Raw genomic sequence first — 24,084 nt, forward strand, 5'->3', positions numbered from 1 at the left:
TCCTCGACTTTCCCATGATTTTCATAGGATGTTAGCGACCCATACTTCGAACCTCAGTTGTTTTTTTTTTTTTTACATTGGCGCGAGTTTCACAACTTTCTTCTGGTTTGGCATTGACTCAGAGTTGGGCTTATTTTTATGGCTAATCCATCGGCGACTTTCTCATGATTTTCTTGGGTTCTCAACAGTGACACGCACTTTGGAACCATAATTTTATAAATATGTCAACACTGGCAAATACTGCTAAAATCTACACTCTACTAAACTCCATGTACCACAATATCCACACAACTGCGTGTGCCTACTTGAAAATCCTAACCCTAACCCTAAAACTATCCAGTTAGCCTAGTATTGTATTGCTGGTTTGAGTGACTAAACTGGCTCAAATGATCCAGCTGCTTAAAAATCTAAGCACAGAGTAAGTTTAAAAGATTCAATTTTGTAAGGTTTCGAAACAGTTCCAAAATTAACATGCACATAGCTCAGTGTAAAACATCGAAGCTTCTAGGACTTCTTATGATTCCTACGAACGTACACACCTAATGCACGTCAATTTGCCTTTGTTGTCCTCGAACGATCACGTCTTCATGGTAACGTGGTGTAAGAACTGTACAGCACTTTATAAATATATGTTTTACTTGACGGTAAAAGTTTGAATCCGTACAAGGAAACGTAACGGAAACAGGCGATGATAATATTCCGTTGACAGAAATGCAACGGAAACGTGTCGTCATATTTCCGTTCAGGAATCATAACGGAAACATAACAGGTCCAAGGAAGAAGTGAATGATGTGGAAACATAGAGTTTCATTTTTCCGAATTACGGAATCATGCTATTTCGTCCTGTGCTCACTCTAACTCTGTGCTATCCTAAACCTAACCCAAACCCCAAACCAATCCTAAGCTATGGTAAAGGGTTTAAGTCAGGGTTGAGGATAGGGTTAGGGCAGGAGCCCATTACCTGGTTAGGGTTAGAGTTTGGGTTGCTTCGGGTCAGAGGGGTTTAGTGTTACACTCAGGGTTAGGGATAGGGTAAAATTATGCTTAGAGTTAGCGGGGTTTAGTGTTAGAATTAGGGTTAAGGCTAGGATGAGGCTATGCTTAGGGTTGGCGTTAATATTTTTCTACAAGCATTCAATTGCAGGGTTTTTGGTATTGTGTTTGTAAATTTCAGTAACTACTTGAAAGTTTACTGAAAAACAAACGATAGGCCGACTGGTACACTTACAGGATAGATAGAGAAGGTTGGGGTTAGGGTTAGGGTTAGAGGGTCTGCGGTTGAGGTTAGGGCTAGGGTGAAGGTTTGGGGTTAGGGTTTGGGGGTAGAGTTAGTGTTTAGGGTAAGGGTGTAAGCCTCTTCAAAAATATTTTTAAGAAGATTTTGTCACCTTTTTCACTTAAATAACCACCTGAAGAATTTTGACCAGTTAGATTATTTGAAGCGGTTGGATTAATTTTGATTGGGGTTTAATAACTTTTAGTAGTTGGATGATTATTTTTACCAGTTGAACCACTGTAATATGCTGGATCTTTTTAACTAATGTTACCATCCTTACCTGAATTATTTGAACCAATTTCACTGGTTACACATGCATTATCCAGTTAGACCATTTCAACTGGTTGGATTATTTAAACCAGTTTGTCCATTTTAGATATTGGCATCATTTTATCAAGTTGGATCATGTTAACCAGTCGCACCATTTTACTAAGTGAGATCGTTTCTTCCGATTGGACCATGTCACGTAATTAAAATCTTTTCACCGTTTAAACCATTTTATCTTGTTTTGGCTGGTTGGACCATGTTAACCAGTTGCATCATTTTGACTGGAGTGAAAAGTTCCGTTCTTAACCCGAGCCCTAACCCTAACCCGGGGTTAGGGTTAGGGTTAGGATAGCTCGCAGCTAGAGTTAGGGCTTGGGTAGGGTGGGATTATGATTAGGCTGAGGGTCACAATTTTTTCTGAAAACATCCAATTTTTTTTGGTATTGTGTTTGGCTCTAAACTTTAACAACTACTTGAAAGTTTGCTTGAAATCAAAATATACCATTTTTTGCCAAAATAACTGCCAAAATGCGCAATTCGGGCCTTTTTATCAATTTACACTTGGTTTAAGCTTGGTTTTTGTGTTTTCCCACAGACTCTTAAACTATTTTGCTGAGAACATTTTTTGCAGCGTTTTTAAAACTGAAATAAGCTTATTTTTGCAAAAAAAACAAACGTGTTTTTCAGTCGAATTTAGTGTTTTTGTCAACTTTAGCGAAAAATTTTGCAAAAATCGTACATTTCTGCCGTATTTTAGAGTTTTTAGACAGATTTCGTCGCGATCTTGTGAAAAACATGTAGTTTCAAGCTAGTTTTCAGTGTTTTGGCAGTTATCTTGTCAAAAAATGGGTAAGTCAGCGCAATAATTGTTTTTTTTTTGGTTTTTAAGGTTTTGTTTGCCCAAATTTTACTGAGAACACTGTGTGTTAGCTTGTCTCCATTGTTTTTTCGCAGATTCTATCGCTGTTTTGCTGAAAACATAACGTTTCAGCTTGTTTGCATCGTTTTTGGTCGTGAAATAAGCTAATTTTTGCAAAAGGAAAAAAACCTGTTTTTCAGCCCAAATTGACATAAAGGATACAGAAGAACATTTGCTTATTGCCTTTTTTTTTTGTCCTTACTCATGAAGTTGATTTTGGCATTTCAAACAAAAACTCTGCTAGAGCATTAATTGAATGACATATCATGCACTTACTTTGAAGCAAGAACACTTTTTTTTTAATTCAGAAAAATACCTTTTTATTTTTTTTTAAGGACTGCTGGATATAACCTGTACAACCAAGATGAATTTACATTCATTATTTGTCATAACTTACTCTAAATTAGAAATTCAAGTATGAAATTAAATGAGGGTACTAGCCCTTTAATAGTGTTCAAAATTTCCATATGCAGGGGTACTTGTGGCTACTGGAGAAGAATCAGTCTTTAACCCTTCACCCCCCCCAAGGGAGATAATAAGTACAGATATCCTCTTCCCTAGGGGCAACTAGCTCAAAAGTGAGTGATCTCAAGGGCCCTCCAAAAACGTTTTCTACAGCAATAACTAAGCTCTACAGAAGCACACTATGCAGACAAAAGGTGTAAGAGAATCAATGAATTCTTTAATTCTTGGTCCCTCCCAGGCCAACCTATTGTACAAATCTCATGACATCTGTTCCAGTTTCATCAGTCAATTTTTCAAGCTTCAAGCTTTTCCTGCAATTATGTACTTGTTCTTGAAGCTGAAAACTAACAAGGTTCCTGTAAATTAAGTTTACATAACAACCTAACAATTTGTGAAAATCACACAAATCCCAAGCTATATCCAGAATTATGCTCTTAATAAAATAAACTTTTAAAGCAAATTGGGATTTTGCCCTAGTTCTTTTTATTTTTTTGTTACTTTTTAAATACATTTGTATAAATAATGCTCCCCTAACTCTCCCCAAAACTTTTAGAACAGATGCAAACTCTTAAGAATGATCAAGCTTTACCTTATTATTAAAAATTTTTTACATCTTAGACTACCAAGTTATCACAGAGGTTTTTTTTGGTACTTTGACCTGTTTAACACCTAAAAAGAAGAACACATACATAACACACACACAATCAGCCAGGTCAAAATGTGCTGCAGCCAACAATTTGGCCACCTACAATGAAATAGCTGCCAATTTCACACATGTCAGACTTCTATTCAGGACAAGATTTGGCCTCTGCTGCCTATTACTATTGCCAGCTTGCCTGCCACTCAAAATTTCAACTGAGATTGTACATACATACATGTGGGATTAGGTTACACGAGCGAACCTGCACTATTGAAAGAGGTCAATGAATTATAACTCAAAGAAACATTGATAAATAAAATAAATCAATAGAAATGACAAAAATTAAACTAACAGCAGACAGCACTTTTTTGGCCTTCGGAGCCTGATCAGTGCAGTGATCTTCAACTAAGTGCTTAATTTGGACATAAAACCAAAACTTGTTATGGTTAAATATTATTATTTTTCTTTCAATATTCCCATTCCAGCTGATGTATATTATTTGAATAACAAATCTTATTAGCATGTTAAAATCACCTGAGGACAAGGCATACACTTTGTGCCAAAATTGCTTTGCATCAAGTACGTTATCTAGTACATCATTACCATCTTCAGGTATTTCTAATTTACTCTTGAAAATCACACAAATCATAAGCTATATACAGCATACAATTGGCAGCAAATTATTAAAAAGGAATGCAGTAATCTTTAATAATAAGAGTAGCTAAATAACAAATAGCCTAGTCAAAATGTGCCGGTAACCAGGGATTTGGCTTTCCACACAGAACATTTGTTAGGCGTCTAGTCTGGACAAGGTTTGGTCTCTACCTTCTGTTACTATAGCCAGCTTGCCTACTTCTAAAAAACGTTTTGACTAAGCTGAAAAAAATGTTTGAGAGAAAAATGGCCACAACAAGCCCACTTACTGCAAAATAAGAAACATAAAAGTAACACTTCAAATTATTACAGAATATAAGCCTTGCAGGATTTGGCTCTCAATAAAATTAGTTAAAATAGCCGATCTTGAGTTTAACTACTCACTCAAAATGGGCTGACAGCCTGCAATTTGGCCACCTACAATGAAGTATCTTCCACTGACTTCACACCTTTCAGACTGCTTTTCAGGATGAGGTTTGGCCTCTGCTGCCTATAATTACAACAGCCAGCTTGACTACTACTAAAGAACATTTTGACTGGGCTGTGCAAGTGTTACTAGCATATAAAAAGCACCTTCAGGTAGATTACAGCAAAGCAGACTTTGTACCAAAACACCTTGCATTAAGTACATCATTACCCTCTACAGGTATTTCTAGTTTACATGTGAAAATCCCACAAATCACAAGGTATATTACATCATACATGTTGACAAAGCAATCAGGGGTACATTTTTCATAATAGGATGCAATGGTCTTCAGTATCAAGATTATTTGGTACCTAAATAGTAAAATGTTCGAGAGAAGAAATAATCATAAACATTTTTTCTTTCTCATCAGTATCGACTTCCAAAAGTAATGGATAATGACCACCTAAAACAAAGAAGAAATAAATCAAATTTGTGATTTCACAGGGCTTCAATACGAAACAACTATACATATCTTTTATTTCCTACCACTTACAAGTGGCAGGAATGGCTGAAATGGCCTTCACGTGAACACAACAGAATCCTATGCGTGTATAACCATGTAGAACTATTTATTCGGTATCTAAATTACATCCCAAATGTCATGATATTTGACTGAAACTCAGCTTACCCATCTTTCGTTTAGACTTCGAAACTTGCTGCTTTTTACCACCGTTTCAATGTTTTCTTGTTGTTCAAAAGGTGGTAGGGCCATTGCAGACCGTGATTTTTTTTTTACTTGAGAACCAGATCACAACACCCAAGCCTTTTCACGCTAAAATATTAAACTACTGAGATTTCCTTCGCCGCCGTAAGCCGCCATTTTATCTTTCCCTGAATACTAGTTCCCAAGCTTCGAGCCCGAAGGTCTCAGACATGCACTGAAATTATGATATTCGTTATTTCAGGGCCAATTTAGAAATAACGATAATCGTTATTTTGGTGTCGAGATCATGCTGATCACAACTGAACGCACATTTACCCCTTTCCTCCGCCATCTTGAATGTTGTAAGACAGTGGAACCGAGTCCTTCTCTTTATTTAACACGTGTAAAGAGCATTGGTAAAGAGTGCCACGAAATTACTATATCCATAAATTTGGCGCCAATTTAGAAATAACGATAATCGTAATTTCGGTCTCGAGATCATGTTGTGACAGTCAAACATCCATTAACTCGCGCCAGGCTCTCGGCAAGCGGAGATGCGGAGAGCCTGAGACACTGAGTGCCTTAAACACGCTGAACATCGATGCACTCAGATATTTTGATTGCTAAGCTTATCTTTGAATCAGTCATAGCATTTAAAGATGAGACCAGACGTTTTCCGCGATTGCATTAACTTTAGCACCCTCTCTCCGATCCAAAACTTAAACCAACTGCAACTTGGTAAACTACGTTTCGGCTTTAAGTACCCACCGTCTTCTTGACGAATGTTACTTTCTAAATATTAGACCAATGTTAGATAGATTACTGGTAAAAATGAGTTGGGTAAAGGAACTGAATCACGACATACCAATAATTCTAAAGGCCCTCTAAGTAGCAATTTTTTGCCGCAACACTTTTCCCTTTGTATACTTTACTCTATTACATACTGCAATTCTGTTGCAATGCTACACAACAACTAATTGAAACAAAATTAAACCACGAGGTTGGTATACAGTATATTACAGTTATCACTTACAAAACCACATTACCCAAATTATATTAATCACTTAAGAGGGTTTCAATGGGGTGATGGCTTTTACGGCTAATAGTTTAACATTTGGTCAATTTACGGCTAACGGTTAATATCTTTCCATAGTGATCACCAGAAACATTTTTACGGTTGATTTCATTTACGACTAATGGTTGAAATTTATAAGTTTTTGGCCGTTTTATGGCCGACGGTTCCTTACAGAGTACGACCATGGAATAATTACGCATACAATGCTATAAATAACTCAGAATATTTGCAAGATAAGGCATACTTACGAGTTTCACAGTACGTTCCATTGAAATATGACATACAATTGCAGGAATAAGAATTCCCCAAATAGTCAGGAATACATGTTCCGTTATTCTGACAAGGCGAGCTCTCACATGGCGACTGTATCATTAAAAAAAATATTCAAACAGCCTCTTTGAAGTCTCGTTTCTCGTTTCCAAGCATAGAAAAGAGAGGTTAATGATTAATTATTTATTCAGTTGTTAAACACAATTTTCAGCTCCATGATATGTTGTGTAACCAGAGAATGCATATATATCCAGTCAATGAAACAAAACTGTACGCCTGAATGCATCCAAAAGGCCAAAGTTCCTTAAATAGAGCAATTTTTCATTAAAACCTTGGTTTCATTGAACAAAAAAATGGTTTGAGTCAATGGTCTTTGACCTTTGTGGGGAGTACTTCTCAGAATTCCTGGTGTGTCGCCCGAGTACATCCTGACCTTATCTAAGAGCAAAATATGCTCTCTACCTTTTAACCCTTTTTAGCATCAGATAAGGACATTGGCTTTGATGTCGATAGCATTGGCAAGATAAAAAGGAAAATTTTAGCCACTTCTCTGTCTATTACTTATGTGGAACTTGAGAGGAAAAATAATTTTACGCACTCTCACTGTTCCCTCGAAAGCTAACACGAAAAGCATGAAAAGAACGTCGACTACACAAAACTAAACTGTTCTGAGCGACGCTTTATCGTGTTACCACTCACCATTGGGCTAAAATGATGGAAGCTAGAATTCGCTTGAAGTCTGTCTTTAGCTCTGTACCTTGTTTTTTAACTTCAACCTTGTGCAAAAACAATCTAAATATTGGAGAGGTGTTATTTTTTTCTACATTCCCAAATAGTCAATTTCCCTAAAATTATCAAATAATTTAACAGATCATTCCTCTGAAGTAAGCCAACCATAATATCTTTTAAAGACAAAATTAAATATTCGCCACTAAGATCAAACCACCAGACTGTAAATACGTTCCAAAAAGCTTGCACAAAGGAGCAGTTAAAGAAGAGGTGGTACAGATCTTCCGTATAGGTTCCACAAAAAGAACACTTGTCCGAATCACTTAACCCTATTTTGAACAATTTATCGTTTGTAAACAAAATGAAATTCAATACTCTGTATTGAAACGACCAAACATACGTTTCGCTCGCAACAAGATAAGGAATAGAGAAAACTTCCTGCGCATTTGAAAGCTCAAAATCCGCTGTCAACTTTTTAAAGCCATTCGGGATTCTCGCTTTACTTGTTATCATCGTAGAATAAAACTGTTTACACTTTGCAGTATATGTATTAAAAGATTTAGACTTATAATCAAAATTCATAGGATCGAGATTACCCGCTGTGGGGATGGGGCAGGAGCTTTTTGATTTCATATTAATAATAGAAGATCTCAAGGCTGTCCAAGTCAGGAAATTAGTGTTAAGTCCTTTTTGCTTAAAGAATTCATAAGAACGCACATTGTCAACATCGAACTGTAAATCATTCAAATAAGTTATGCCCTTGTCAAAGTATGTTTTATAAAAAACAGGTTTATTATTAATTCGTATATCCTTATTATTCCAAATTACATTTTGAGAATAATTCACATCAGAAAAGGAGCATCTAAAATCCGCCCACCATCTTAGAAGCTGTAAGTAAAACTTACTAAGACTTAAGTCAAGATCATTTACATCATAGTTACATCTTTATTAAATACCTGGGTTTTTAAGTACTATAAACTGAGTTGATGATGTAAATTAGCCACCGTAAAAAGTTTAAAAGCTGACTTTTCGAGCGTTAGCCCTTCGTCTACGAAGGGCTAACGCTCGAAACGTCCGCTTTTAATCTCTTTACGAAGGCAAGTTTACGTTCCTTGAAATGTTCAATCTTCTGCTGTAGCTCTCTCTCGGTAAAGCTTCCTAAAGAGTCGGTCACTCCCAACAACAACAACAAATACTACTACTACTACTACTACTACTACTACTACTACTACTACTACTACTACTACTACTACTACTACTACTACTACTACTACTACTACTACTACTACTACTACTACTACTACTACTACTACATGACTGAGTCCTTATGGAAATCCGCAAAATATTCTTTAACATTCCGGAAGCTTATAACACACCTATTTTGGTAGTATCACATCATGACTACGTGACTGTGACGTCACGAACACAGTTCTCGTCCCCACTTTCGTGAAACCCTTTTAAAGGGAAATTGACCGTATTTCGGCCGCATATAAAAACCAAATAATTTTTTAATTTTTTGCCATTTTCGGGTAATTATTAGTTTTTTTATTATATATACCAAGGAAGGAAAGTACGCAAAAAAGATTTGTTTCATGTACACTTTAAAACTGAGTTTTTCCCAATTCATGAGTATAGCCCTATTAACCTAAGTCTATATTTCGCGGGGTAAAATCAGGGAAAACTTCGGGGAGGTTGAAAGACTTGAGAGGACTTAGATAGGAATAGATGTACCCTTAATCTTAACTCTTTAGGAACACGTGAGGCGGGTAGCCTCCATCATTTGTGTTGGTGTATGAGGTCTTCTTAGAAGGATCTGTACACTCAAAACATGACATAGATCCCTCCCACCACTCCATTCCCAAACAGTTCTCTGTGCACATCTCTTTGCACTCGTCTGCTGTTATTCCATTTGCAAGCCTGGTTGATCTTCCTGCTCCGGTACACCACTGAGGTGTAAAGTGAAGCCAACTAACCACATGACTTGGAACTGAAATTATAGAACATCAGAGACTAAGTTAAAGATGAGAGCCTGCCGATTAGAAGTCGCACTTTAGGTCTACCCCCTCCCCAGGAGTAAAAACTGGCAACGGCGACCTGTCTAGGAAACCTGACTAAATACCGGGGGGTAACCTGCTATAGACTAGCCTTCCATCCAGGGAGGAGACGTCCTCCAGTACTCCTGAGTTTTGTGAACGAGTCGGGAAATGTATCTCATTACTGGGAATAAACTCTATAAGTCCTACTTCACAGGCTGAGAACCTTGAGCGGACTGAGCATCAATACACTCGGTGATGAGACCGCTCATCCACACCTTGAATTAGTTAAATTAACTCCCAGTAGAAAGTCGAACGTAATTCATAATTGTATGTGTTAAGTTTCCTTTTTCCTTGGCTTTGTTAGCGACGATATTCTCTGTCTTCTTTTTAAATTTACCGTCATAAAGATAGAACCAATATTAGATAGATTAAATGTTGAAAAGTGGCTGGAAAAATGAACTGAATCAGACCATACTAGTAATTTTCATAACATTCTAAGTACCAATCCATACTTACGTGTTTCACAATGCTGTCCAGTGACATGTGATGGGCAATTGCAGGAATAAGAATTTCCTTCATAGTCAGGAATACATGTTCCGCTATTCTGACAGGGCGAGCTCTCACATGGCGACTGTATCATAAAGAAAAAGATAAACATCTTCTTTTAAGTCATATTTTAGGATAAAAAAGGTAAGTAAATAATTTTAAAATCGTTTACCTCTTTGTCGAGGAAAATTTCCATCTGTTGCATGCCCTTACAATGCGTATTTACTCAACTAATGCATCGAAACTTTCTTCTCGATACAGGCACGAATGTAAATGTACTACTAATTTTTTTTTTCTCTTCAAGGTTCTGATTATGAATTCATCATAACCTTGGTTGTGTAAAAAAGAAATGGTTTAAGTCCATAGTCCTTGACCTCATTGGGGAGCACTTCTCAGTATTCTGGGTTTGCCGCCTTGTTCTAGAGCAAAAGATACTTTTCATAAACTCTTTTACAGACCTGATGTCTGAAAATGGCTGTAAGGGCATTTTTTATGTAGCATTGGCTAGATTCGTTGGAAAATTCAGCCGAATTATATATTTGGCCATTTCTCTTTCTATTTTTTTGGTTTGGAATTGAAAGAAAAATTATTCTTACTTCATCATATTAAAAATATGCAATCATTTTCAGATCAAAACGGTTCAAAAACTAGGTCCTTTGGGGCAGCATTGCCTAAATATCTTATTTAGAGGAGTATTCCCTCCAATCATTCTTTAAACGTATCTTGCTTTTCCATACCTCGTATTGTATTGAGGGTTTGACTAATAGTTCTCATCAAAGGTATAACATTCAACGCATAAAACCGTGACAGAAAACATGAGAAAACGAATGATTACACTCAAAACTGAACTGATCTGAATGAAGCCTTAAAAAAACTACTCACCATGGGGCTAAAATGATGGAAGCTAGAATTCGCTTGAAGTCTGTCTTTAGCTCTGTACTTGTCCGTGGCCAGCACCTCACATATATAGATGCCATTAGAGTCTGGAGATTTTGCTATATTATATGACAAACATTTGGAATCCCCAATACAGTGGAATGAACACTCCAATGCATCTTCCAGAAAGTGCGACTTTGTTAGTGTGACTAAGAGGCTTTGGTTTTGATTTGATTTGAATTTTCCATGTTTCGTTTTGTAATCTCGGTAAAGAGAACTTTGCACATGTGTCTTAGCAGTGATCGACAAACACAAGACGCTTAAGAAAACAAGAGGTATACAGTTAGCCATCGTAAGTCTTGATGAAATATGGTCAATCTTTCTGCTTTCTCGTCGAATCTGGTCGCTCACGGTAAATCAAATGGGACACCTGTTTTTTTTAAGAAGAAAAATTATCATGAGTTTATGTTTATCAAAATAACCACAGACTCAAAAGTTAATTAAAATGATTTGAATAAGCAAACATATTTTCGGTTAAAATTGAATGGATTAGAGCGTGAGATTCTGCACTTGAATCTTTCCCAATGAAATAATTTAAATTGAAAATGTAAAGTAATTCTAACGGCTAGACATTTTCAAAAACCCGATTTGATGGTGCAAGTCAATATTTTTCTTTACTTTGTTATTGTTTGTAATAGGAGTGAGTTTAATTTTTTTTAGGCGCATATGAAACAAAACGCTGAATGAATGCTCTTCGCTTTTGTTAAATTTTTACTCTGTCTGGTAAGTAATTATAAGGAGAATATCTCTTGTCCTATCAATATGTGGGAGAAAAAAGTAAACTCGGTGAGCTACTTCTTTTGTGTAGATGCTAAAATTAATCGTTGTTTCTAGAAATTGCTCTCCCTTTTAAATTGGGGCGTGAAAAAGATGCTTATTTCTGTTTATTTTGATTAGAAGTGTGGGCCGCATGAATCAATAAAGAAATGTGTTTAATTGGGATGCTTTTATTTTGTTGCACAAAAGTGCTTTCCCTCTGAAAAATGAGGCATGATAAAGATGCTTATTTCTTTTTACTTTAATAAAGTGCACGCCATGAAACCAGTCGACTCTATTAAGAAGACGCTGTTCTTTATCCTCTGTTTAATTAAACCCATAACCTCCCAAGGGGAGGTTATGATAGCAGTTGGTCTAACTACTCAATTGAAACAATTCTGGTAAATCACTGTTGGTAAGATGTGGTAGATCATAGTGAAAAGTTGAAGAATTTTCACAAAAGCGCTCCTTTCTTGTGCGAGTTTAGCAGTGCGCAACGTGCTTGAGGTAGATAAAGTGGTGCTAAAGAGGCAAAAAAAAAAAAGCCTCGAAATAGGTACAGGGGGCCAATATAATCTCTCTTCCACTAAAGCCATATTGTGAAAGTGGTTAATTCACAGTTATTTGAGTGAACCAAGATCAACGTGCACCCCTCTGATGATTTAAGACCAAATCATTCTTTGGTTGATGATTTTTCAGTTTGCCCGCTACAATTCACCCACGACTGATAAAAAAATAAAATAAAATTTTCAAAACACAGTTTTCAAAGTTTATTCTAAACTCACATCTTCCGCATTGCTTATATATCTCTTACAAATGTTTCTTCGCTTTAACACGACGGCTTAATCATCTTCACTGAACCTTTCACGTGAGCCTTGAAGTCGTGCCATTGAAACACGTTCCCCACCCCTGTCAGGCACGACTGCGACATGCGTGCGATTTCTTGGTCAAGAATCACGTGATTCCAGATATTGACACCTGTCATTTCACCAATGAAACTTTGAAAGGATTGAAAGGATCCCCCCACTGAGTCTTGCTCTTGTCCTAGTACTAGGGCTCCTCCACCACGAATTACATGACCTGTCAAACCACAATCGGGAAAAAATATGGAACTTTGTACTATAACACTAGGTATAATGATTCAAGTTAGCTTTTATCTGACTGAGCAAAGAATTAAGACACATAAACACCAAGGGACGTTCTGGACAAACTTTCCTTTCGAGTTTACTAAATGAATATGAGAGATCAATGACAGTTCAAAATTAGTCAAAGTTGTATGTCAAGCGTTCTGTTTGTTCCTTTGACTGAGCGGTCAGTCTTTGGGGAGAACTATGCATGGAAAAGTGAAAATATGGGCATACTTTCCTTCTAGTTAACTCAATCACAATAATTTACCATAGTGTTAAGCACTGTATTACATGTTCAAGACTTGTTGGTTTTGTAAATTTCACCTTCCTGATTTGGTTCTATGTTGAAATTGATAAATCTATGGGGAAAAAAACTGAAAAACTCCTCCTATCATGATTGATACACTCAAATATCGTCAATTATTCGTGTTGTAATAACTGCTTAAAGAAGAGTTCACCAGTTTTGAGACTTGTCCCAGAAGCCGCAACGGAGCCATCTTTGAACAGTTTCCAAGATCCAGCGTTATTCTCCCAAGTAACACAGATGTGGTGCCACTTTCCATCGTTGGCAGAGACGGAAGAAGAACTTCTGTAGAAGAACAGCACAAAAAGTACGTTATAATAATAAATTCATCCTACAAAGATATAATTATCATTAACTCCATCGGACGTACATTTTTATCAGTGAGACAGACTTTGAATCTGATGTGCATTCAATCCTTTTAAGAAGACCTTAACATGCGATGGGTTGCAATCAACGGTATTAACTTCAACCCAATGCTCCACCGACTTGCATTCATTTCATCAAGAATGAACTTCTCCGAACAATTAAAGAGGTAAACATTGTACCTTCTTCCTCCCACAGATAATCCCAATTTCTTATAGTTCCACAAAGTCAATTCGTTGTGTGTTCCAGGAACAGCATAGCTCAGTTGTGTTCCTTCATTGTCGGTATCAGCGGTTTTCATCCAGAGACAAACAGCCACTGCTGTAAGGCTTGGCATACTACTTGTGATGATGATATAGTCACTAGTTCCTTTACGCGAAAATTCAAAGGCGTAATCTGCAACTGTATATGAGATTCACAAAGATGTAAATATCAGGCCAGCCTGCTTGCTCGACCAGGATTAACTTGTGGGTTGAGTTTGTTGATGGCTCTCGTCCTTGCTTTGAGGGTTTTACTCTGAGCTATCGGGTTTTCCTCCCTCAACGAAACACTACTCTTCAAATTCCGACTCGAAACATTGGACGAGGGTTACACCTCGTGGAATGTCCGCCGCTAAAATTATCATCATTGTCATATTGATATTATTAGTATCATTATTAATGGGTAATGAAGAACCAAAACTGGCTAAAAATTTGAATTTGTATTTGTCTTAATCACCATCACTTGTGAAAAATTGTTTCAATTGAAAAGAAAAATTTAACTTTTTTGATTCATTAGTTTTCCAAAAAACTTTTTCTGTGTGTGCGATCTAACTTCGTAACTGCGGGAATTTTTTAGGGCACAGCAATATGGCCCACGATTATACGATAGGGAAGAGAATTGCTACAAAGATAAGATCTTCCAGGATCCTCAAGTGCCCATAATTGTGAGCATACTTACATGTATCACAATGCTTCCCAGTAAAATCCGGTGTACAATTGCAGAGATGATAATTTTGTTTAAAGTCAGGAATGCATTTTCCACTATTCTTGCATGGCCAGTTCTCACAAGGCGACTATTTCATAAAAAAATTAAAGCATCTTCTTTCAATTTTTAATTTAATTGTCAAGGTCGAAGAAAACGATGATGGCTTAAGACACTGGTTGTATTCAAGAATAATTGTTTGAGTAAATGATAGTTCCACTCAATTACACAAAACTCAAACGTATAACTGTGTTGAAACAAACGTGAAAGGCACGAACGCGTACGACTACACTCAAACTACACTGAATTGAGCTACATCTGATAAATTAACCACTCACCATGGGGCTAAAATGATGGAAGCTAGAATTAGCTTTAAGTCTGTCCTTAGCTCTGTACATGTCTGTGGTCAGCACCTCACATACATAGATACCATTAGAATCTGGAGATTTGGCTATATTATATGACAAGCACTTGGGATCCCCAACACAGCTGAATGAACAATCCGATGCATCTTCAACAAAAAGTGACTCTGTTATTGATACCAAGAGACTTTGGTTGTGGTTACGTTTGAATTTTCCATATTTTGTTTGCGAGTCACGATATAGAGAACTTTGCATAAATGCGGTAGTCGTACTTGACAAATACAAAACAGTAACCAATACAAAAGAAATCCGATAAGTCATCGTAAACGCCAAAGAAATATTTTCTACCCAAGAATCTAAATAGGCAGGATCTGATCTCTCACGATGTTTCCGATTAATTAAACAGTTCACACAGAAGTCTTGAATTTTAATTAGGATAATTATGACGAGAGTTAGCAAATAAACTTTCATTAACATTCAGTGGATCATGCGGTTTAAGTCCATTCTTGAGTCTCGACTTTTAAAATAATCAAACGTGAAAACAAAAAGCAACACCTATGGCTAATTATTATCGAAATCCCTTCTAGATGCTATAGGTCATTTTTTGTGTTTTTTTTTCTTTTTTTTTTTACTAAGACAGAACCGTTTGGTGGAACCGCTTTTGGACTGAATATTAAAAAAAAGTCTTAACGAATGCCCTTCCCTTTGTATATTTTTTACCCTGTGTAATAAATTTATGGTAACAAATACATCTTTCCCGAATCAATATGTGGGAGAAAAAATATCTAAACTGAGTCACTGAGTGATCTATTGTTTGTAAAAGGTTTCAATAACTCTATTTACAAGAGCACGCCATGAAACCGAACTATGTTTAGAAGACGCCATACTTTATCTTCGGTTTAATCAAATTCTTCATACTAATGAGGAGGCCACAAGCGCACTTTGTGACAACAGTTCTTCCAAATCTACCATTGAAATAACAAAGAATGATAAAAAGAATGTGTCGGCTGGGTTTAGCAACAAGGCAGAATGAAAGAGATAGTTTAGAAAAAAATGAAGACGTGGAAGGTTACGAAGCAGCAAATCGAAATCCATAGGGAATATATGTGTTCTGTATGATATCATTTCTTGTATCTGCAGATCGTAAATTACATAAAGATGGACTCAACGGCCAAGAGTGCTTTTTTGAGTTTAGTCAGTAAACTAACGGAGAAAAACTATGATGAGTGAAGATACATGAAGAAGCAAAGAACCGATCAATGAATCAGCTCTTTGCAAAACTAAAAAGTCTGAGGAGAAAGAGAACATTTGGATTTATGACTTGCCATTCCAACAGGAAGCATTTCTTTTGCATAAAGGAGGCCACATTGTAAGCTTTTCAGGGGTCTATCGTTTAGTCTGGTGGAGAGAAAAGTTAAAGCTGGTTTCAAATGAAATCATACACGATCAATGAGATAATGTCCCGCGCTCGTAGTAACCATTACAGTGTCCAGTAAAGGGGTTATCATTCTAATATTATTTCATTTTTTAGCCTTCCAAATACATCGAACGGCATAATGAGACTCCTATCAATTATGCAAGGTGTGCTCATAACAAAAACAGCACAAACGAAATCATGGTAGTTACTTTATAAGAAACCAAGAAAGTTTTATTATTTACGATTTCGTCCTCCAAAAAGTAAAAAAATCGGAGTTTGACGATGTAGTAGTACGGACCGAGCGCAGCCAATATTCCCAAGGGCCAATATTTCCCAGTGCGGTTCGACCGAGCCAGGTTAGTAAGAATTTTATTACGTGGCGCTGAACCAAACTTGCTTATTTTTTATTTTTTGGCCTTCGGCCTATGAACGTTTCCGTCGAAATGATCAGTATGGCAAAATATGGACAAAGTAAGAAGCAATCAGAAAGCTCGGATTTAACTTAATACTACCTTGCCAAATAACAACGTCGCCCTAATATGGTTAAATGGCGCAATATTGGAATAATGTTGTGCAACATTTCCTGAATTGAGGATAAAGTTAGAGTTACAAAATTGAAAATGTTTGATCAAAAGAAGTATAAAGTACCCTGTTATTCGCGCGTTTTTGTTTGATTTTGTTTGGGTGATTTTGCATATCCAATTATCTTAAAGTCAACTGCACCGCTAACCGATAGAAATACTTGGTACATACTAGCCGGCATATGTCCACAAAGAATATGATGGGGGAGTTCTCGTAAAATTGGGTCAGTGTTCATATCGACCCCGGCAGGTGGGTGAAATACGGACAAAATCTTAAAATTTTGTACCTAAGATTAAAAAGTAACAAATCCATTAGTTGAAATTCACTTTATTCCTTCCAAATAATTGTGACTCCCACTTTTGACTTGATTTTCACCCAAGGCATCAATTAAAGAGTTTCTCAGCCTTATCACGAAGTGGACTCGTCGATCGTCCTATCGGGTCAATAAGGTTGTATTTCGGTTGTATTCAACAGAAACTAGGTGGGCAGACCATAAAAGTTGTAAATCTTTTAGTTCATGGCCATCAACGATTAATACTCTTTCTCATAACAAGAATTTGATGGATTTTTTTAATTTGAATACATTGGTATGCTATACATATTAGCGAAGTTTTTATGTTTTTATCTAAAAGCTTCTTTAACCCTTTAACTCCCAGATCAAATTTGCAACTCTCTTTACTGTCAACCATACAATTCTTATAATGTTAGTTCAGAGAATTTAGTATTGGATCAAATAATTATCCCCAAATTGATATTTTTCTTTATTCTCATCGCTTATATGGTTGATATTGTATTGACATTGTAAGGAGAAATTCTGTCTTGGTCACTCAAGGGAGTTAAAGGGTTAGGCTGCCAAACTATGACAACGTTACCTCTAGTAATATAAATAATAAGTAACTGCATCCTAAATTTTGTAATAATATCCGGATCGTTACATTCACAATTTTTAATGAGATCTCGATTTAATAATTTGCGAAACATGTTGCGGTTTTTCTCACATCAGCCTTCGTCAGTCATAAGCATAGGTAATGATCTTTTTTAAATCCATAAAGAAACAGAAAGGAAAAGAATGCAAAAGAAACAAAGTTTCAGTACTTGTAGCGATAAATGTGCCAACTCGTTTTTGCGTTGAGTAAGCGTTGAGTAAGAATTAGTTTAAGCAGAAATTTTGCAAAGGTAGAATTTGAATAAGGAATCTACAGCACTGTTTCTTCTGTTTCTCTAGACTGATGATTTCGAAGGGGCAAATCAAGGAAGTTTAAACGTTTTCGATTCAGTTTAAATAGTTGCGATATACCAGCCCTTAATTCAGGCATCCGCAGGGCGTAAACTATGGGATTAATCAAGGAGTTTGCAAAGTATATGATTTGCACTAAGATATGAACATGAAAACTCGCTATCTGGGATAAAGGAAACTGACTTGATTCCCCGATGTGCAAGGCGATCACTAGGCTTTGGTGTATTATAAGTGGAAGCCAAGTTACCATCGATCCAAAAGTAACAACAAACAAGGTATTGGTCAGTCTCCTTTCTCTCTGTCCGGCTGCACCATGGTGTTGAGGATGACGACCGCAACGCACTTTGACAACTAAACAGAGATATGAGACTAAAATAACGAAGAGAGTCATAAAGAAATATGAAAAGTAAGCAATTTCCGAATTTAGAGGATCTGAAATAAAGATTTGTTCTGTCGCCAGTAAACCAGTGGTTAATAACCAAATTAAAGTTATAATTATCATATAAACCCATTTTTTTGTATGGCGATGCCTGACTGGACAAAATGTTGCACGCAGTCGTTCTAAAGAAATAACCGCAAGACTTAGCAGGGAAACAACCGGGAAAATACCGAGTGTGATTTTTACGCGAATTGACCATTGATTCATCCAGTCGTTCCTCCACAGATTGCAAAATGACGCCATTTTAAGTTCGATTCGTAAAGGCCCACTGATTGCGCCAACTAACAAATCGACTATGGCCAGATGGATAATCAGATATGTGCTCTGTCGTTGTAGCTTGCGCTGCTTCACGAATACGATAACAGCGATGATATTAAGAAGGACTATGGCCAGGCATTCAGTGATGAAGACAACAAGCCATGGAATACAATGTGCGAGAGGAACTAACATCAAGTCTTCTTGGCTAGAGGTGTTATGAGTATTGTTGCTGAACTTGTTAGCCATTTAGTTTCGCCAGTTACTTGGAAACCAAAGAATTACCTAAAGTAAAGAAGAAAAAGCTTTCTGAAATTTACCTACATTCCTAAATTTTCCTTTGTTCCTTGCTGACGCCTCTTCCGGTATATGTTTTCAGGAAGCAAAAATGAATGCGGGCATATTTTAATCTCATTTCTATTTTGTTCCTTATCATAATCATGTGTCATAAACTTTCAGTTCATTTGGCTGGTCGAAATATAGCCGCGGAATACTGATTAAAAAGACTACAAAAACTCATCGATATTCAGTCGGCACGATGAGTTTTTTTACAGTTGTCCTTTTTTCTTGGTTCTGTGAAAAAAAAACTTGCTTACAGAAGCACGATAGGAACAGGTGAGAAAATATCGTTTACCGTTACCTTGTATTTGATATTTGCGATTGTAAACTCACAGATGAGTGACTTCTGCGAAAAGATCTGAAATTTAGAACAACCGCATTACAAAAATTAGCAAAAAAAAATATTTGAAGAATTTCTGGCCCATCAAAACATTGTATGATATGTTCATTCAAAGACATTTCAAGACATTTAAATACTGGTTTCCAGGCTAGAATCTCTTACGTTTGGTTTTGAACGACAGGACACTTCACTTTCGTTCTTTATGTTCAAGAAAATAAACGGAGTGATTCCAAAGTTGAGACATGTCAGGTAAATATGGGAATCCGTTTTTTTTGCCTTATTATGTTGTTCAGATTAACCAGCTGAAAACATCTGATAAACACACCAAAACAGACTAACAGTCATTATCATCTAATTTCATTTGTCTAAATTACGTCTCTTTTCATTTAAGAGTCTTCTGATAAAGACAAAGTCGAAAGAAAAGAGAAAATTAGAAAAGAATAGAAACGAGAAACTTTTTTTCAAAACCAATGCCTTTATTCAAAGCACTTTGATGAAAACTCGGTACCAGAAAAATTTGCTTGTGTTGCTGCTTCACAGTTATAGATGGGTATCTCACCATTTACCAATTAATCAACTGATGTCTGTGGTATTTTCCACAAATAGAATTACTATTAATGAAAAATGTACCATTAAAATTAACTATAACTTCCTTTTTTCGTAATCTCTCGTATAACATGATGTTTTTAAGGCGCCCTGTCCTTTCTATTTTCGCTGTTCTTTTCATGGTGTCAAACAGTGAACTAGGAGAAAATAAGCCAATGAAGACAAGGTTCGTGACACAATGTATGCATAGGATTAATAAAAGTCTGAGTAGCCAGACGTTTATCGGTGAATTTAGGCTTATTTTAGGCACAGCTGTTAGATAAGGAAAAAGAGTGGGTTGATAATAAAACGTCTTCTAGAATATTGCATTTCGTAGTAGTAGTAGTAGATTGGCCCAGGTTCGAGAAAATAGAGTAGATGATTTAAAAAAAAAGATGCATTATGGTGAAAGGTAGCGGTCTCTTTTAATCATGCATGAAGATAATTACAGCATGCAGGGCATTCGTTAAGCTAATAGCGCTCAACGACTGAAGTATTTTTTTAACAACAAACTCTAATTGCCACATAGAGATGGCTCTCTTTTGTTAAAAAAGATTTCTTGGAGAGTAAAACTCAGGCACAAAATTTACTTACGCGCTTATGTTTTCTATCAACCACGCGATTTCGACGCTTAGTTTAAGGTCAATTCAGGTTAACCTGAACAAAGAGGAATACTTCGCTCAAATAAATAATCAAACCATCGAAGTCATCTTTGAATTGGAAGTTTTTGGCATAGAATGAGAGAAGCTGTCAAACTGAACCAGTCAGGAACTCCTTGCCTATTTCGTGAGATAAATAAAAAACATGGTCGCATTAACCTTGTTTTTTTTTTCCACTAAAGAAGGGTCTCTTGATTATTGCATGGTGAAATTTACGAAAAATTGCTCTTTTGGTCAGGAAGTTCTAGCAATTTTTCTCTTCCATAAGACAACGCTGTAAAGAATGGCTCAAACTGTCGGTCGAAATTTCTTTAAAAATTCGTAACTTAGGGCGAATTTTATGGAATTTTCTTTCAGTATTCTTGCACAAATCTATAGGTCCCTTATAATAAATGAAATGCTCAGTTAAAACCTTTTACCATAAATTATATTCGGTTTGGCTAAATTAACGCGCGTAACGGCCAAGGCACAAAGCTTCGGCACATGCGCATTGGTGTTGCGACATTATGCACATAACAGAGTGCTGCTGCTGTAACCATACCTATTAGAAAAAAGGACTTAAAGCCTTTGAAGTTGTTATGTTGACATTAGAAAACTGTTTTGAAATGAAACAGTCACAAAGTCGCCAAATACGGAGGTTTTGCTCAGCGACTAGTTCCGGCATAACACTTAAGCTGTTATTTAGACTTGTATTTAAGGCACTCTTCTCTTTGCTTAACCCTCAATATTTGCATACACCAGGAAATGAAGTTTAACTTGGTAAATGGCTTCCTGTTCACCTGCAAAATATCATTTAGCTCGATGTGTTGGCTGAAGAACTTAATTCTGACCTCTTCGACTAGTTAATGTGCTTTGCATGAAAGTTCCTTCCTGTCATTCTTTTTAAATTCTGATTACAACAAAATTAACAAAACCTTTTTGGACAATGTCTGTGGGACGTTTTCGTGGATTCTAGATTTCTAGTCTCTTAACACCACATACGTAAAGAATGCGTAATGACTTTCGTTTTGACAGATTTTTTTTTTGTTTACTTCAGAATTGTTTGTAGATATTTAAAAATAACAAGAAAAACAAACCTTGATGCAACATTTTGGGGGCTACTTGCTGGAATATCGTGTGCTTGGAAAAATAACATAATTCTTTTAGAAATATCTCCGCACGTTCAAACCTTCTTGCTTTTGTGCATACCCGAGAAAAATAATAAATTTCTCAACTCTCACCGTGTAAAGACATCATATTAATTACGTTTCGCTTTTGGAACCGAAAGGAGTAACCATCTTCAAATAACACATCTTATTCTTAGATAAAAGTTTATGAATTACCCACTTCATAGACCTCAATATCAGTGAATTGAAAATTACAGATCTCGAATAATATAATAAATTTAAATTTCCTCTTGGCGTAAAAATGTCATTGAACACTAAGGGTAAACAATTGTTTTCTGTCCTTTCACCTTTTTACATATTTGTTATTCATTTGCTGTAGCTACTTCATTTTCAACTTTAATTCTAAACAAGAGATTTCCGTGAAGCAATGAATCAACAGAGTTTGAACAATTTCAAATAAGATCAATATATAATATACCAAAACTGCTTATATGATTTACCAGCGAGTTGGCAAAGTAGACGATTTGATATTTAATATGAACATTAAAACGTCTTTTTGGGGGTAGTTGAAGACTTGATTACGCATAAAGTTACCTGCGCTTGAAGTAGAAAAATCTTGTACGATTTTTTTTTTGTTACTTGCCAGAATCTCGTCTTCTGGTCCACAAATTAAATCAACTGTAATAGTTGAACTTCAGCCTCACAAAACACGGACCATGCGCTCGCCATTTTTTATGTCAACTGCGCATGTCCTTATAGTCCCATAATACCAGGGCTCTAGACCCTTAAACTCTTAACCTGCAAATGCAAATCTTGGCAAGTATGAAACTCTCATTCATGGTTAAGTTTTCACTTCTTGATTATTTTATTGTAAACTACGTTTGAAACTGTCAAATTGTTAAGCTTCGTTTTTCCATACTACTAGGTAGTTCGCGTATATCTTTTCTTAAAAAATCTCGAGACGCTGGAGACTTTAATACGATCACAAGACGATCAATAACAACATAGACGATGATCCTTCAATCACAGACGTTGAGCCCGATTAACACCCACTGTTCTTGAAATGAGCCCGCAATCCTCCTGCTCAGTCGGTAGTAAGACCGCACTCGACCATGTTCGAGCTTCACACGAACTTCTGCTTCTGTGTGGACCTGATAGATCTTTCGGGCAATTCGTTGTTGGTCTCAATAGCGTTTTTTTCATTTTTTTCTACTTTAAAACGACCCGAGTAATGAGGGACATTACAGAAAAAGCAAATTTGAATGCACATTCGTTACAAATTTAGAAGAGGGTGCCACTCATTGCCAGAAATCGACACAAAAAGATCTCCCTCGAATTCGACAACATCAAAATTCTGTAACCATTCCCAAATCTTCAAATGGCAAGAGGACGAACGCGCTCATTGTAATTATAAGTCTTGGATCCTACACCGTAAGTTCGCTGAGTTTAGAAAACAAAGGAATCTTTGCATTTGGATCGACATGACGCGATTTTCTCAGTTGTGTCCTTTAGTTCTATGAGATGAAGCAGCACAAAAGAGCATGACATCTGATGAGAAGTTAATGTTATTTACCTTTCGGTGTTTCAAGGAGGATTATGCGCTATCCTGTTGTCAGGTCGCAGTTGTATGAGAATACCACTTAAAGCTAAATAAGAATAAAAATGATAAAATTTCTCAAATAGAGGTACATGGCTTTGTTAAGGAAAGAAAAAGTTTGTATCAGACATGATATTCTTTCAAAGATGCGACTATTAAAGCGTTTTTGTTTAGTGAGTAACAAATGGAAACTATCAAATTGGCATTTATACGGCCGAAAATTCCACTTAACTTACTTTCTTTAAGATCCAGAAAAATCTTCCCAGGGTGTCCAATGTTTCGGGAACAGCTTGCCAAATAAACTGGCAAGCCTTACTCGCCACGTTTATATCGTATCATGAATTAAGCAGGTGAAATCCAAAGTCAAACAGAAATCATGTGGAAAATAATTCCCCAATCATTGAGCCCCCTTATAAGAAAAATGTGTTAGCTTCATTGTTTGACAGTTAACCTCCAACAGAGTCTGCATTAAGGTTGCTCCAAACTTTCTCAGATATCTTCCGGAGAAAACTTCGTAGGTACACTGTTTTTCAGGAAACACAAATATATAATATATCCTTAACAATTTTGTTGAATTCAGAATTCGATTAAACTATAAGGTATTTGATTTTTCCTCCTTTAATGCCAACGAAGCCGATAAACAGTAAAATTACTGAACACAATTCTGACGAATTTATCCGTTATCAAGCGTGATCTCTGATGCTGTGTTACTGCATAGTGTTATAGAAAGA

The 24,084-nt window shown here is 36.4% G+C and overlaps 4 protein-coding genes and 1 long non-coding RNA gene across 7 annotated transcripts in view; all 5 read right to left on the reverse strand.

The window, feature by feature from the left end:
* The window catches only part of LOC113666043 (uncharacterized), a 36,717-nt gene extending 29,935 nt beyond the window's left edge, over positions 1-6,782 (reverse strand). Inside the window, exon 1 of the mRNA XM_027181796.2 lies at positions 6,654-6,782. Within this exon, the coding sequence (XP_027037597.2) occupies positions 6,654-6,777 (124 nt within the window). The 5' untranslated portion in view covers positions 6,778-6,782. The remainder of the gene's footprint in view (positions 1-6,653) is intronic.
* On the reverse strand, positions 3,125-5,800 carry LOC149049382 (uncharacterized). Its single transcript, XR_016184850.1, has 2 exons — positions 5,316-5,800; positions 3,125-5,090 (listed from the first exon to the last, which is right to left on the reverse strand). It is a non-coding gene; the product is annotated as an uncharacterized LOC149049382 (long non-coding RNA).
* A 1,914-nt stretch (positions 6,783-8,696) lies between the features above and the next one.
* LOC113666009 (uncharacterized) lies at positions 8,697-11,249 on the reverse strand. Its single transcript, XM_089199849.1, has 3 exons — positions 10,869-11,249; positions 9,957-10,071; positions 8,697-9,391 (listed from the first exon to the last, which is right to left on the reverse strand). The coding sequence occupies exons 1-3, from the start codon at positions 11,211-11,213 to the stop codon at positions 9,144-9,146; spliced, it is 708 nt and encodes a 235-aa protein (XP_089055975.1). The 5' UTR covers positions 11,214-11,249; the 3' UTR covers positions 8,697-9,143.
* A 1,175-nt stretch (positions 11,250-12,424) lies between these two features.
* Positions 12,425-23,651, reverse strand: LOC113666065 (neuronal pentraxin-2). Of its 2 annotated transcripts, XM_089199870.1 has the most exons (7): positions 23,590-23,651; positions 23,330-23,402; positions 14,774-14,946; positions 14,412-14,526; positions 13,655-13,874; positions 13,264-13,394; positions 12,425-12,758 (listed from the first exon to the last, which is right to left on the reverse strand). In XM_089199870.1, the coding sequence occupies exons 3-7, from the start codon at positions 14,831-14,833 to the stop codon at positions 12,508-12,510; spliced, it is 777 nt and encodes a 258-aa protein (XP_089055996.1). In that variant the 5' UTR covers positions 14,834-14,946; positions 23,330-23,402; positions 23,590-23,651; the 3' UTR covers positions 12,425-12,507. The 2 variants fall into 2 exon arrangements, with proteins under 2 accessions (XP_089055996.1, XP_027037622.2); XM_027181821.2 differs by lacking the exons at positions 23,330-23,402; positions 23,590-23,651 and having other exon boundaries at positions 14,774-15,404.
* On the reverse strand, positions 17,862-23,636 carry LOC113666067 (adrenocorticotropic hormone receptor-like). 2 transcript variants are annotated; one of them, XM_089199877.1, is made up of 4 exons: positions 23,590-23,636; positions 23,330-23,402; positions 19,368-19,424; positions 17,862-19,012 (listed from the first exon to the last, which is right to left on the reverse strand). In XM_089199877.1, exon 4 carries the CDS (start codon positions 18,974-18,976, stop codon positions 17,993-17,995), a length of 984 nt encoding a protein of 327 aa, XP_089056003.1. In that variant the 5' UTR covers positions 18,977-19,012; positions 19,368-19,424; positions 23,330-23,402; positions 23,590-23,636; the 3' UTR covers positions 17,862-17,992. The 2 variants fall into 2 exon arrangements, with proteins under 2 accessions (XP_089056003.1, XP_027037623.2); XM_027181822.2 differs by lacking the exons at positions 23,330-23,402; positions 23,590-23,636 and having other exon boundaries at positions 19,368-19,477.
* Positions 23,652-24,084: the final 433 nt, after the last annotated feature.

The sequence above is a fragment of the Pocillopora damicornis genome, chromosome 3 (assembly GCF_964200805.1).
Source record: "Pocillopora damicornis chromosome 3, jaPocDami1.2, whole genome shotgun sequence".
Classification (NCBI taxonomy): Eukaryota; Metazoa; Cnidaria; class Anthozoa; order Scleractinia; family Pocilloporidae; genus Pocillopora; species Pocillopora damicornis.